Raw genomic sequence first — 16040 nt, forward strand, 5'->3', positions numbered from 1 at the left:
CTACTTAGTGTGACATTATTTGCAGTTCACGTGATAATATGGCCTTCTTCTGGTGCCCTCCCCTATCGGAGGTTGGCTGTCTTGGGAAACCATATTATACTCCCTTCGTTAAGATTTATTATTTTCAAGTAGGGAAAGGGTTGGAATAAAACCACTGTCAAAATCCTTATTATATTTTTTCTTTTTTTTTCTGTTGTAATTTGGACGCCATTTTAGTGCTTTAATGGCTGCCACACACTATCATGTTTACTGTCCAATTTGCATGAGACTTAAGGCTTTGTTCAATTTGCAGTTCGTACATAGTAGCTACACATGTTCCATTATATTTGAAAAAACATCAGTTTATGTGAGTTAACGCCTTTGAGTGGTTGCGGTACTCCGTGTTGGTTGCAGTACGTTTGTCTGAACACACATTCAAGTATGCATAACGCTTGAAGATTGATCAAGTCGGCAGAATCGAAAATCGATTCTGTCTTCAAGGGCACCTGTCATGCAAATTGACACTACACACGGTCAACTTTACTTGATCAAGCCTCAAGTCTCGTGCAAATTGGGCGGTAAACTTGATAATGTGTAGTGGTCATTAGTCACTGGGCCGCAACTCTGGGTAACTCCTGTCAAATTAGATATTAAATCAGGAAAAATTGTTTTTCTTCTTCTCACGCATTGGCCTATGAATTAAATAAAATGTATTTTTGTACTTTTCGTGTTTTCATGATCTTATTGGTTTAACTTGTCTCAATTCTTTTCTTTGCAGTCCAAGGAGTCGTCATCAGTCCTCAGTTGCGACATCTCGGCGGACGATAAATACATAGTGACCGGATCAGGCGACAAGAAGGCCACCGTGTACGAGGTCATCTACTGATTGTGGGCCACCCTGTTCAGTTTGAATTTGCATACACTTGTTACAGTGTACCAACAACAACCACTGCAATACGCAACTTTTACGTTCATTCTTCTGTGGCAATAACCTTTTGATGACATTCCTTATTATTATTTTAAAGTTTTTTTTCTGATTTACACAGTTTTTTAAATGTATTAAAATGTGCAAATGAATCTATAGTTAAATTGGATTTTTACATGATTTTGATCTGCATTTTTTTCTTAATACTTTATTTTGTGCAGCATTTTGATTATTGTATTTGGTCAAAGGTGTGATGGTTTCAATTTTTTGTAGACACTTTTTGCTTTTTAAAATTAGTCTGATCAATGAACGATTTCTGAATTGTTCCTAAAATGTTTAGAAATAATTTTGCAGTAAAAGAATCAACCTATACTTTGAATGAATTCATTAACTCATTGTACATACAAAATATTGCATTTTATATTGAATTTACATATCAGATTTGGGCAATTTTATTTTAGTATTTGAGTTCTTTTTGTCTTGGAAAATACTGTGATAACATTCCAACAATGGTTGTATTATCAAGAGCAGTTAATGTATAATATGTAGGAAAGGATTTCTTACAAATTTGATTGATGTCTCACTGGGGAAAGCAATATGTAAATAATAATTTGTTTCAACACCTCAGCTACCATTATAATTATTAATTATGCACGTTTAAGGCAAGTGATTGTAAGTAATTCACTAATTGCAATACATGAAAACAATAAGGAATGTGTTCATTTGATAGCCAGTATGTGAATAATATAAGGCAGCAGGTTTCATAATAAAGTGACTTTAATTTCAATGTAAAGGACATGACATTTTATAAAATAATCAGTTTGTGAGGTGAAATTGTGTAGCCAATTATATTATAATATAACTCCTATCGATGGCCTAGATATAATTAATGTGTGTTTTTAAACTTTAAATGAAGTGGATTATCAATACGAATTAATTAATACATTCATCAAGTTAAATTGTTCGTAGGTCAGCGTGTAAAAAGTTGATGTGTATCTTGAAGAATTAATTGGCTGATTTTTTATAAATTTTCCTTTTACCTGACGCTTTTCAATTGATTTAAATTAATAATAACTGTGCAGATTTCAATAGCATTTACATAACATTACTTGATGGTGAAGGCAGGTCCCTCGCTGTTTTTTTGTCATTAAAATCTTCAGTTTCATGAATAATGTCCCACATTATTCTGTATTTTCACACTTGTTTAGAATGCATTTTTCAAAAAAGTTAAATAATATTTTGTTGATCAAATCATTGATTGCTTCAAATGATAGTTTTGCGGTACCTACAAAAATTGAGTTTTATAATTTTGGAGAAAATATAGAAATCACAGCTTTAAATAAATGATAATGTTCTTAAAATTTTCTCTTTTTTAAATTTAAATTTATTTCCAATGTTTGATAATAATACAATTATAATAATACAATCTTTGCACACTGATGAATTAGCTAAGACATCTATTGTTCACAAATGAGATCACTTTATCTTTTGTTTATTGTTTAAACTTCATTTCAAGCATAAAATTACTTAGGTAGATAACAAAGTTTAATGAATTTAGCACGTCATGATTTTTAATGTAAAAATTGCTCTCTGCTATCAATCTTGTGAAATGTTTTTTTTAACAATTATAACTTTGGAGGATCTAGCATTTGTATGTTTAAATTTTGGTTTCATTAAATACAAATTATTTTTGTATTAACAGCATGAATTAAGCTAAATAATATTTAGGTAAGGTACATTGAATTATATTTATTTGTTATTTTGAGCAATTTGCAACATAATAATGAACCCCTTTAGGTCCCGTGAAAACACAGTTTTGAAGCTTGGTACATAATGTTATTAGACAATTGATGTCTGTATTGTTTTGTAATCTCCACTCTGCATTGCTTTTATAGATTTTATGTTGTGAAGGTCATCTGAACTGAGCCAAGTTCAGACATTAAACTGTCTACATTTACCTGATGTTTATTTTTATTTTGTTAATGTGGTGAGCAAAAATATTTTAAATTGAATAAAATTTTATAGAAAAAATCGCTGTCAGTATTTTTTCTCCTCCCAAGGTTTTTTTTATCATCAAATATAATAAATATTATATGTACAGGGTTTTCCAATAAGAGGTGTTATTTTGAATATTAATTAAGGAATTAATGATTTTTATGGCCGGAATTGGATAGTATTGATCTGGACAACGTTTACTTTCAACAAGACGGCGCTACGTGCCACACAAGCAACGAAACCATTGATCTTTTACGGGAAAAGTTTCCAGACCGTGTTATCTCTCGAAGAGGTGATCACAATTGGCCACCGAGATCTTGTGATTTAACACCTTGCGACTTCTTCCTTTGGGGCCACGTGAAAGAGAAGGTCTACGCCAACAGCCCAGCGTCGATTCAAGACCTCAAAGATGGAATTTGTGAGGCTATCGAGGACATAAGGCAGCCACTTTGCGATTTGGTTATGGAAAATTTCATGAAATGGATATGGTCCTGTAGGCATGGTCGTGGTGGTCATTTGACTGATGTTATTTTTCACTATTAACGGCATACCTTCCTCTATATAATGAAATAAACATTCAATCATTTATATAAAAAATGGCATTTTTCTTTGAATATCAAAATAACACCTCTTATTGGAAAACCCTATACATGGTTCCTTCAGGAATGAAAAAAGATTTAAAGAATTTAAGAATGGTAGCAGAAGTCGGGGAAGCCTGAGGAAGACATGGCATGATCAAGTGAATCAGATACTACGAGTCGGGCCATGTCAAGAGTCAGAATAATTGAAGAGTATGTATGAGACGATGTATGAATTTGAATGAAATGTGAATTGAAAGGGCATGATGGTTAGTTAGTTGGTTTAAGAATCTAAACCTGCATAAAACACGATTACAAAAAAAGGGAGTGGAGTTCCTTATTTCATTTAATATGGCTTGTGTCAATTGAGGTAGTGTCTAGTGGGCCTGCCACAAGCCAAAACATAGTTGTGGAGATGAAAAAAAAAATGGAGGATAAATGGAAAAAAACACCAAGATCAAGGGCTTCCTACCGGTCGATCGCGGAGCAAATTTTGGTTGATACCAATAATTACATTGTGAAATTTAAAAGCAGACGGGTGACAAAATTGGTTAGGAGGTAGTTCAATTAACCCCTCCGACTTTTCGCGAACTTGAAGCTAAGATGTCTTTACCGAAATGTCAATTTCACGAAAACGTTGTGTTATTACCGCCTCACAATCAAAGCTCTATAAATGAAACATTACTGAACGGAGCCGAATAGTAAAAACTGTTTTAGAAAGGTTACAAAATAGGCTTTCAAATTGTTGTATCATAAATAAATATTAACATTTGTAAATATTTAAATTTAGAATGGAAACATGAAAAAATTGTAAAAATGACTCACCTGTAATGTTTTATGTAAAAACGATACTAAAATCACGGATAATGTAAAAAAAAAACACTTATTTCATCGTACAAATGTACAATAAACAATTCTGTCACTTCACTTTTTGACCATTTCATACAAAATATATTTTTAAAAAAATAATTAAACTTGCGAGGCGGGTCGGCACGTCAAACGGCTTTCTTGGCGTCGTTTTACGATTTGGCGGGTAAAATTTGCTTCCACTGAGTAGGTCTTTTTACGGGTTTCTATGGATAACTTTGAATAGAGATGTGAAGCTTCATTCAATACGAATATTCTACTTTTTGTTTTAGGGATGTCACTAGAAGAATAACGGAGTTATGACGATTTTTGTGGAAACACACGCGTTGACGTGTAAACACGCTTATTGTACTTGACTGCTATCGTTATTATATCGTGTATATCTGCTTACGTTGCTGACCGGTTAACTATGGATGAAAAAAATTCTATCCTGGTTGTGAAATAAATTGGTTTTGCCAGGTTTATCATAGCATGAACAATACAGTTGGACGGCACAGATATGCCGTCTGTATAACAAAATCCCGAAGGAAGTTACTGAGATTAAGAAGATGGGTATGTTTAAAGAGGAATTGAGAAAACATATTTTCCTCAAATATTGATGTTTTTTTTTTGTGACATAATACCTGTATCTCAGAAGTCAAAGGTCAGTTGTCCAGTTTTTTGTGAAAATGAGTTATGTATGAGACCTTTTAGTTTTTTCAGTATCTACACAGAGGTATAAAGACGGTTGTCCTACGACAATGTGAAACTAAGTTAGATCAACATAAAAGGTCTGGTTTCCCCACAATGTTCGAAGGAAAAATGTAACTATTTCCTCTCTCTTGAACGATTTCAAAAATGGGACAACCGATCTTTGACTTCTGAGGGACAGATATGTATGTACTTACATTTACATATTTAAAGATCCATTGTTTGCCAATTACTGTAATTTTTTTAATATGTTTCTAAAACTATTAGCACACACGACGATGTGAGCTAACTTAAGATTAATAAATAAATAAATATACAGGGTGTCCGGGGGTGGGTAAAATGTATTAACTTCGGGGGGTGATTCTACATAATGGTAGAAGTAAAAAGATGTATAACTTTTTTCGAAATTCATTCGAATTCGGCATACAAATACAATATTGGATTGAATCACTGATACAATGTTGTATTTGTATGCCTTTCGCTGTATTGATAAATAAAGTCATTCGCTTTTTGATTCTGTGTGTTAAAATAAAATTAAAGCCATTTAATGGATGAAGAAAGCAGCGTGTGGAGAAAACACAATGGCGAAGTTAATGGTAAAAGTCAGGGACATCTGAGGAAGACATACCACAATCAAGTGAATCAAATAGTTGAATCTGATCATCAAGAAGTCGGGGAAACCTGAGGAAGATATGGGATGATCAAGGGAATCAAATAGTTGAATCGGATCACCAAGAAGTCGGGAAAACCTGAGGAAGATATGGCACAATCAAGTGAATCAAATTGTTGAATTGGATCATCAAGAAGTCGGGGAAACCTGAGGAAGATATGGGATGATCAAGTGAATCAAATAGTTGAATCGGATCATCAAGAAGTCGGGGAAACCTGAGGAAGATATGGGATGATCAAGTGAATCAAATAGTTGAATGGGATCATCAAGAAGTCGGGAAAACCTGAGGAAGATATGGCACAATCAAGTGAATCAAATTGTTGAATTGGATCATCAAGAAGTCGGGGAAACCTGAGGAAGATATGGGATGATCAAGTGAATCAAATAGTTGAATCGGATCATCAAGAAGTCGGGGAAACCTGAGGAAGATATGGGATGATCAAGTGAATCAAATAGTTGAATGGGATCATCAAGAAGTCGGGAAAACCTGAGGAAGATATGGCACAATCAAGTGAATCAAATTGTTGAATTGGATCATCAAGAAGTCGGGGAAACCTGAGGAAGATATGGGATGATCAAGTGAATCAAATAGTTGAATCGGATCATCAAGAAGTTGGGGAAACCTGAGGAAGATATGGGATGATCAAGTGAATCAAATAGTTGAATGGGATCATCAAGAAGTCGGGAAAACCTGAGGAAGATATGGCACAATCAAGTGAATCAAATTGTTGAATTGGATCATCAAGAAGTCGGGGAAACCTGAGGAAGATATGGCACGATCAAGTGAATCAAATAGTTGAGTCAGATCAAGAGTCAATACACAAGTCGGATTATGTCAAGAGTCAGAATAAAAAAATAGTATGTATGAGAAGATATGTGCACAGAGAAAAATAATATATATTATCAAGGCAAATGCGAGGCGATTTACCTTAAGGCGATGCACTACATCGTGTAATATTTTCAATTGAGCCGCTATCAATAACAACCCTTACGTAGATGGAGATAAGGCTTAAATTCTCACTTAACACCATCCGCCTGTTTTGATTTATGCAAGAAAAAAACATGGCCAAACAGTGCCTTTTATTCTATTGTGTGGACGTTCGGGCATAAATATTAAAAAAAAATTCGATCATTTTATAAATAAGTTAATCTGCCCCATTATACAAAAGAATCATAACCGAAAATGGGTTCGTAAGTAGGAGATTTTGAACTTTAAAGCAGTTTTCATAGGCCTTTACATTATTTTTTTCTGGGCTTATAAAAAGACTTATCTAAAAATACTCGATTATTTCAAAGGCCAAGATGTATTCTACTCGCAGTATTTAATTAAAGCATCTGAAACATTTCTAGGCGACCAAATTTTCAAACCAAAAACACATGATTTTGCATTACTACATATGGCATCGCCTTAACATTATATCATGACTCAGATGAAGACAATAACCCCGAAAATCAAGGTATTGTAGAAAACGATTGTGTACTTTCTCAATTCTTTCTATGAGTGAAATGTACATATAGGCCAGTGCAATTAGCGCCAAAAAGGGGGTCGCCATCGTAATTATTCCGGTAGTCCCAATTTTGTTATATGTTTTATAAACTGATCTCCTGATGTAAAATCTGAGTTTCCAACCTTGGCATACCTGTGCTCGCGCCACCATTTTGAAAAAACCGGCCGAAATCGCCCCAAAATCTAGTTTTTCCCGAATATCTCATTTCCAATGCAAATTTCGGCTAAAATAAATTAAGAAAAATAATAGAACATCAAATTACCTACAATTTTTGAGAAATTCAATTTTCTTCTATCTCTAATAGGTACCGAGGTAGAAAGTCGTAAAGGTGCGTATATTTTTGAAAAAAACAAGTTTTTTGCGCGACTGGGTTTGGTTTTTTGTAAATACCTCGTTTCCAGTACAATTTTGTGAAAAATTTATTGAAACAAATTTTGTATAAAAGAAAATTTCATAAAAGAAATAGGTATATGGTTTATGTTTTTTATCTCTATTATATATCCATGCTCTAATCCAGTGCTCCGCAACCGGTGTGCCGTGGCACACTGGTGTGCCGTGAGCCGGACACAGGTGTGCCGCGGTCAAATTCAATGTATTTGACATTTTATCATTACGTATTTAATACATAATGACAAAATATTTTCATAATATTGTCTATTTTTGATTGTCTGCCGATACTGTTAAAAGAAGTATTCACAATATATTAGGAACACTGATTAGAAAACTGTTATTGGCTGAAAATTTTGCGCTGCAGATCGACGAAACAACCGATATTAAAAATAAAGCACAGTTGATAGCTATTGTACGTGTCGTTGACGAGGACTTTATTAAAGAACATTATTTATTTTGTAAGGAGGTTCAAAACGAACTACCGGTGAAGAAATTTTTCAAGTAACCGATGATTTCTTCAAAATATATAATATTAAATGGAGCAATTGCATTGCTGTTTGCACGGATGGCGCTGCGGCAATGACGGGTAGTAAAAAGGGTTTTGTTTCTTGTGTAAAACAAAAAATCCAACGTTACAATTTACACACTGCTGCATACATCGCGAAGCATTGGTGGTCAAAAATTTACCTGGGGAACTTTTGAACACGATGAATGAATGCATTAAAATCGTAAACATAATTAAATTAAGAGCCCTAAACTCGCGAATCTTTGGAATACTCTGTGCAGAAATGGGAGCCGAATATGAACCCTTATTGTTTTATACTGAAATTCGTTGGCTATCCCGAGGCAAAGTTTTGTCTAGATTGTTTAAGCTTCGTCACGAGGTGTGTGAGTTTCTTTTAAATCAAAATATGCCCGATCTATATCAGCACCTCGATGATAATTACTGGATAGCCAAACTTGCATACATGGCTGATATATTCGAGCATTTGAACGAACTTAATAACGAACTATGGCAGAAAGAGTTGCAAAAAGGATGTTTGGAAATGTGCCAAAGGACCAACCATAGTACAATTGAAAACAAACAATTAACTGTGGATCTGGCCCAACAACATTTAAGTAAGCTTCAGTAGAAGTTTGGTCGGTATTTTTATTCCATTAATACGGAACAATACGATTGGATTCGAAATCCTTTTGCAACCAATGCAATATTTTCGCATTTCCGTCAAAGTATTCCATTTTCAACGACATATTTATATGAGCAAAGTTTTTCAACGCTTGTATTAATTAAAAATGATAAGCGGTCATGCTTAAAAGGTCTCGACCAAGAACTTCGGGTTGCGCTGTCAAAAATCGATCCGAATATAAAACTTTTGTGTTCATTGAAACAAGCGCTGGTTAATTTAACAATGAATCGCTCATTAATTTATTATTATTTTATAATAATTATTAAGATTGCGTAAAAATAAAAATGTTATAGTTATATGTATGTATGTATACTTTTCAAATAAAAAACAAGAAATTGTTGTAAAATTTGTGTATCAATTTAATACCTATATATTTTAGCTTTCGGTGTGCCGCGGAATTCTAGGAAGAAATTTGGTGTGTCGTAGGTGAGAAAAGGTTGCGGAGCACTGCTCTAATCCACCAAAACCAGGCCAAAAATTGAAACAGAGGTAAAGCTAAATCATATTAGAGGTAAAATGTTTTAAACTTGGCATTTCTTGATTTTATTTTTCTGTAACAATTATTGTTGTAATAACATATACGTTGACAACAATTGTCACGCCTGTGTCAGACCTAGCTATAAATATAGTAGATGGCCTATTTCAGCATATCGGTCGCCATACATTCCCAATGGGAAAACCACTAAAATAGGCCAAGCCACTACATTTATACTCGCAGCTAGGTCTGACATGCCTATCAACGTAATTACAACATAAATTTAAGATTATAAATATAATTAAGATGATAAGGTATACAAAAAAGAGAAAAATTGGTATTTTCGTAAAATTAACATTTATTGACATTCTTTTCTTTTTTACTTAAGTTGTCATCCACCCATATTCCAATAGACGCTGACGAGGTTTGAGGGGACAGATAATCACCCCCTTCATTTTTAATATTTCTCATTTCTAACCCTGTTCTTTGTATGAAATTATTGAAGACTTGTCTGAACGTGTCATGACCATAAACCCCTTTCCTTCCACTCTATTCATATCAAAAATTCTGAAAAGGACGATATTTATCAAGTAATATTATTTTGATCCCTTTACTTATAATGTGGGGATCTTACGAAAGAAAATGAGAATAGTGAATGATAAATTTAATTTCAATTTAAAACATTTATTTTAAATTAACCGAAAAGTCAATTGTAATAAACATGAAAAACAGAGGAAGACTATTATTTACGTATACTTTGGAAGGGTCAGGTTGAGCATCCTCGATTTCTCCACTGGAAGCACCTGCAGCAGGATCGTTACTGTCTTCTGTGAGATCTGTCCACAATTCATCCTCCAGCATTTCGATAACTGCCACGTTTGTGCCGTAATACTGTATTTCTTGTTGTATACTGGGTGTACCTGTCACCTATCAAACCAAATGATGAGCTTCGAGGCCACACAACTTTGTGAAGTAGATGACCTCCACCACCACTACAAATTTGCAGTGATATACTTGGTGTACCTATCACCTATCGAAACTAATGATGAGCTTCGAGGCCACACAACTTTGTGAAGTAGATGACCTCCACCACCACTACAAATTTGCAGTGATATACTTGGTGTACCTATCACCTATCGAAACTAATGATGAGCTTCGAGGCCACACAACTTTGTGAAGTAGATGACCTCCACCACCACTACAAATTTGCAGTGATATACTTGGTGTACTTATCACCTATCGAAACTAATGATGAGCTTCGAGGCCACACAACTTTGTGAAGTAGATGACTTCCATCCACCACTGTAAATTTCGTTGTTACTTGCTTGTCGTCTAAGTTCACAGGTTAGAATGCAGAATATAATGATAATTTTTAGGGCCCTTATTTATTTGGGCCCTTTCTCATTCCCTCTTCGATGAACGGTGTCTTTGGGATTGGTGACAGCTCGTATGTGAAAAAATCTCTCAATTCTTCATCCGACTGTTTCAGGACATGAAATGTGAAAGTGTAGTTTTAAGGATTAACAGTGACCTTTCTATCATCAACAACAATAGATCTTACAGCTGAAGAAAGGGACACCGCATTGTTGCTATACGAGAATTGATGTGCAATGAAGGCCCTGGCCTTGAGGTGAGGGAGTATTGGGGAGGGGTAGGGGGTGGGGTGGTAGGGAGAGATAGGGGCCGGTCACTTAACCGGCAGCTGTCTAAAACGGAACAATAAAGATGCCAGATTGATTGATTGATTGATTGATTGATGCAAATTGTCAAATTCCCACAAGACAACAAAATATTGCAAAAAACTTCCGAGTTCGAAAAAATTGATAAATTTTGAAAAGTTGTATTTTGAAAACTATTGGATTTCCAGAGACGGTTCTGAGCTCAAATTGCTCAGTTTTTAATTACATGACGGGTAATCTATCTGCGATAAATGGTGAATTGGGCGAATGAAACACACATTAAATAAATTTTAACAGTTCAATATTTAATTTTATATATCTTTAAAACACAAATATTTAAACATTTCATTGTGAACATTGTGTATATTACAATAATGATCGTAATAATAATAATTATTATAAATATCTCGATAATTGTATTTGAAATTTATTTTACATTTTATTGACAAGTGAAATGGAACATTTATCATGCAATGGAGGATTCACAACAACGTTTATATACATTTATGATAAAATTTATGAATAAGTATTACAATAATATAAAGTATATATGTATGTACAAACAGAATATGTATGCGAATGATATTGGTAGTGGATATGTGCCACGGCCTCGCCTAGACGCAGCTCTCTTGGGTCAGCGGTAGTGGAGTGCAGGAAGTGACGACCTCTCTGCCGTGAAGGGCACGGATGGTCCAGGTTCCCACAGCTTCCGGTATCTGCGAACGTGGAAACATCATCAGTTCATCTTAAACTAATTAATCATACTAACTTCAGTTGTGATGATGACTGATTTATTAAAATCCTGTTAAAAACGGCACGCTATTTCCTAACAAACTATCAGTACATTCAAAATATATCTGAACACGTGTTCATGCAGCTGCGCTTATCCTAATAATAATAAATATAATGATTTATGAACACCTGTTCCGACATCCTCATAAAATATTCGTGTTTTACCGAAATTTTATTAGGAAACCTGTCAATTCATTCTTTAAAGACCTGCAGTCCCATTTTTAACAGGAATACGAATAGTTTGACCAGATTTTTTATAAATTTCAAACGTTTTCTCCGTGCGGGTGCGTGATTTTAAATTGCGTAAATTATTCAGGTGCAATGAACTTTTAATTTTCAAAATTGGAACTGATAAGTATAAATAATGTTAGAATTTCATTTGAAATGTTTATTTCTTTTGTTAAGATATTGAACAGATAGAGTGAATATACATATATACGTTTATAAATATATATGTATATACAAATACGATACGCGTGCTCAATTTTTGTACGTGGTTTGAGAATATAATGATTAATCGATGATTGTCTTACCGATGTTTCAGTTTTGGGGGAAATTTCCTGAGAGAGTCGGGGGCTGCGAGTTGCCACTTCCCACTCCTCCTCGGCTCGCATCTGAGCTATTCCGTTTTGTTCTATTGACAAAAATATACGTTTATTTCATATAAATATATAATACTGGCTGAAGTCACCGGCAAAATCAGATGTAGACAGTGATCAGTCTCTTATTATGAAGTCCAAATCTGCACAATTTCATTAATCTCGAAATAAAACTGTAGATTTGTATGAAAAACAAACAACACCAGAACATTTCTTCACTTATAAAGATAGATAAATAGCTGAAATCGACGGCGTTATCGAGGCTTAATGCAGAGTTGAATTGATATTACAGGCGACTAATTATTGCTTATAATAATTTATTAAAAATACTTCTTTAAGGGGTGGAAAAACGGGTTGGAGGCAGTGGCGGCTCGTGACTTTTGGATGCACTAGAGTGCTAAAATTAAATAAATGGAATGATTGATGTTGCTGTAGCCTGAAAAGTTAATTAATACTAAACGTAAATTATTAATAAATATAATTATCGATAATAATTGTTATATTTATGTACAGCAAAAATAAGAAATTGAAGATAATTTTTCACAATTATATTTTTTATTACCTTTCTAAACCATCAAAGACAGAGTTAAAAACCACTTTAACATTTTTTTGAATGAGCAAAGTAAGGTCGTATGTAGGTTACCTAATTTAAAAAAAAAACATTAAAATATATGAACGATAGCCAAAGCGTTTGACTGGCGCCGCTAGGAGGCGCAGGTGTAGTATGCTGCCATCAGAATGTATGGGAAATGACCGAAGTTGGAGGAGAATTTGCTGTAACTAGGTGGTATATACCGGTATTGACCGGTCGGTAGCTGAGTTGACATCGCGTCTGGGTCCCACCCAGGGGTACTGTGTTCAATTCCTCGGCTGGCTAAGTCCTCCATCACAACACAAGCAACATTGTCCGCTTACTGTGGTGGTAGTAGGAGATTTTATAATATTAGTCAGGTTTTCGTAACCCGAGAATGTTTGTCTTTCTTTAAGAAAAAGCTATGTATATTTATTTATACCAAGCAGCACCGTACCTTTATTAAGTGGAACGACATCAGGATTTCTGTCTTCATGAACAACAGTGGAACACTCTTCTTCCCGTACGCCAGTTGGGGGCTGCCTTGAAGTTTTATATTCTCCTGGAAGAAAATAATCAGCATTGTAATGATTAAGTATTGATTAATTATCGTATTAAGGCGATGCACTAGGTCGTGTAGTATAATAATAACAACCCTTACGTAGATGGTGATAAGGCTTAAATTCCCACTTAACACCATCCGCCTGTTTTGATTTATGCAAGAAAAAAACATGGCCAAAAAGTGCCTTTTATTTTATTTTGTGGATGTTCAGGCATAAATATTTATTTTTTTCCGATTATTTTATAAATAACTTAATTTGCCACATTATACAATAAAATCATAACCGAAAATGGGTTCGCAAGTAGGAGATTTTGAACTTTAAATCAGTTTTTATAGGCCTATACATAATTTTTTTCTGGGCTTATAAAAAGACTTATCTAAAAAATACTCGATTATTTCAAAGGCCAAGATGTATTCTACTCGCAGTATTTAATTAAAGCATCTGAAACATTTCTAGGCGACCAAACTTTCAAACCAAAAACACATGATTTTGCATTACTACGTATGGCATCGCCTTAAGGTCGGTTGCATATTGAATAATACTGAATAATCTTCAAAGTACTTCTACTCACCCTGGAATTGTTTAAAGATCTTGTTTTTGAACTTGATGAATACAATCGCCCCTGCAAACAGGGAGAGTGCACCCAGGGTTATTCCAAACAGTAAGACGGTTTGAAGCGAGCTGTAATTTCCTGAAAAAAGAACAAACAATTCATTAAAATGAATTTTGTTCCATAAAATAATCAAAATTTCATAAAAGTGTATGTCCGCAATTTGTACCTACGTAAAAGTAATTACATACATGATAACGGAACTCGTTTGTGGTAATCAAAATAATTAAGAACGCCCATCATCAATGTAGTCATCAATAATTTTTTATATTTATATAGGAAACCACAAAAACAAATATATTCCAGAATAAGCACATTATTATACTGGTAAAATAATATCGCATCACTACTAGAGTGATAAAATCCATCAATTGCATTTTCGTTAATTTTAATAAAAAGTAATCAAAATGTTATGTTCACTCCTTCCTCTTCTCAAAAATACCCTCTACACAGCATCCCCAAGGATGACACTGGCTCTGAGGAAAATTATTTTCCTCAAAGCCTCTTGCTTGAGTAAGTTGAATGATAGATTAAAATAAAAAGGTAAATATATAAATTTTAAATCTAAATTAAGGAGTATATCGGAATGGCAAATGAAGTTGTTTATCATCTTTCGTTTTTATTGTTATGTATTAAAGTAGATGGTATATATTATCAAATAAGTATGTATTTTTATTTTTTCCTTTTTATCATCAAATTTTAAGGTTTCCTAGTGTTTTTAAGAATTTTTTACATAAAAGTAAACCTTTGTCTTGGGTATATTGTATTCATGCAAATATGAGAATGTATGTATTATGGAAAACTAAGCCCTCCTTCTGGCATTTAAAAAAAGCTTGTAATAATTGAAATCAAATTTTTCAATATCAATAAACAAAATAACGTACAGATAATTATTAAATTATCTAAGTCTTATTTGTACCTTTATAGGTCTTTGGAGGATGGGGCATAATGATGAAGAGCTCCACTGGGATGGACCTCTTGTGAGCCCCGACGGTGTACAGCAGCAGTCTGAGCTCCTTGCCTCCTGGGAGTCCGCCCACTCTGAACACTGGCTGGTTGGTCGTCAAGTTAGCCAACAGTTCTCCATTTGAAGACAGTTGGACAGTCAATTCGTAGGATTTAGGGGCACCAGTGTTTCCTAAAATATATCCATTGAAAATATAATTTATTGAGGTTGAAAAAAAAAATTACTTGTGTTAAATTTAAATTTATATTTCTTAAATTTGTTATTTAAAAGTCTTCCAAAAATTTTCTGATTTTAAAATTTAAAACATCTCAATAACTATTAAACTTATTGTGATATATTTATATAAAGAAGAGTGTCTGTGGAGGGCGGCCGCGTGGCTGATACCGGGTGGGCGGCGTTGAATTGATTTTTGTACAAATCTACACTATCATTGATATTCTATTTGACTTTGGCTAGTTATACTATAAATAATAATTTCAATGGGTAGCTTTTTATACGAATCTACAGTTTTATTCTGATGGTGATAGCTAGTGTAAATATAAATATAAACAAACTATTTTTTAAGAATGTTTTTAGGAAATGATGACTTTTCTCTGCACGAGAATGCTATGATTGCAGGCAACTAACTACTTGATATTAAATTATTCAAAGTAAAACTAGACCACGGAGTTTTATATTACCGGGATATGGACGTCTTCATTCTAAGGACCAATTTTTTCACAGAATTTGAACAATTCATAAAAATTTCATAGCTGATTTTTAAGTTCTATGAAGGTTCTATTCAAGTTCTGTTATTATATAATTATTAGCCAGTTGTTTCACAAAACCGAAATAATGACATAACTCGAACAGAACCTTCAGAGAACTTGAAAATTAACGTTGAAATTTGATGAATTGTTCAAATTCTCTAAAACAACCCGTCCTTAGTTTCGTAACATTTATCTAGAATCTCATTAATAGGATTTTTAAACAATATGTTTATTTGATTTTAAATA

The 16040-nt window shown here is 33.8% G+C and overlaps 2 protein-coding genes across 3 annotated transcripts in view; one reads left to right on the top strand and one right to left on the bottom strand.

Moving 5' to 3' along the window:
* The window catches only part of gro (TLE family member transcriptional corepressor groucho), a 107073-nt gene extending 104171 nt beyond the window's left edge, over positions 1 to 2902 (top strand). Inside the window, exon 19 of the mRNA XM_089642139.1 lies at positions 758 to 2902. Coding sequence (XP_089498265.1) covers positions 758 to 865 — 108 coding nt within the window. The 3' untranslated portion in view covers positions 866 to 2902. The remainder of the gene's footprint in view (positions 1 to 757) is intronic.
* An 8408-nt stretch (positions 2903 to 11310) lies between these two features.
* LOC149425895 (hemicentin-1-like) overlaps positions 11311 to 16040 on the bottom strand; it is a 440318-nt gene continuing 435588 nt past the window's right edge. For both annotated transcript variants that reach the window (XM_089645098.1, XM_089645106.1), the window contains exons 14-18: positions 14998 to 15216; positions 14040 to 14159; positions 13363 to 13467; positions 12269 to 12369; positions 11311 to 11659 (exon numbers count right to left, since the gene is read on the bottom strand). In XM_089645098.1, the coding sequence (XP_089501224.1) occupies positions 11558 to 11659; positions 12269 to 12369; positions 13363 to 13467; positions 14040 to 14159; positions 14998 to 15216 (647 nt within the window). In that variant the 3' untranslated portion in view covers positions 11311 to 11557. The remainder of the gene's footprint in view (positions 11660 to 12268; positions 12370 to 13362; positions 13468 to 14039; positions 14160 to 14997; positions 15217 to 16040) is intronic.

The sequence above is a fragment of the Hesperophylax consimilis genome, chromosome 2, assembly GCF_061612785.1.
Source record: "Hesperophylax consimilis isolate HC1 chromosome 2, BYU_Hcon_1.0, whole genome shotgun sequence".
Classification (NCBI taxonomy): domain Eukaryota; kingdom Metazoa; phylum Arthropoda; class Insecta; order Trichoptera; family Limnephilidae; genus Hesperophylax; species Hesperophylax consimilis.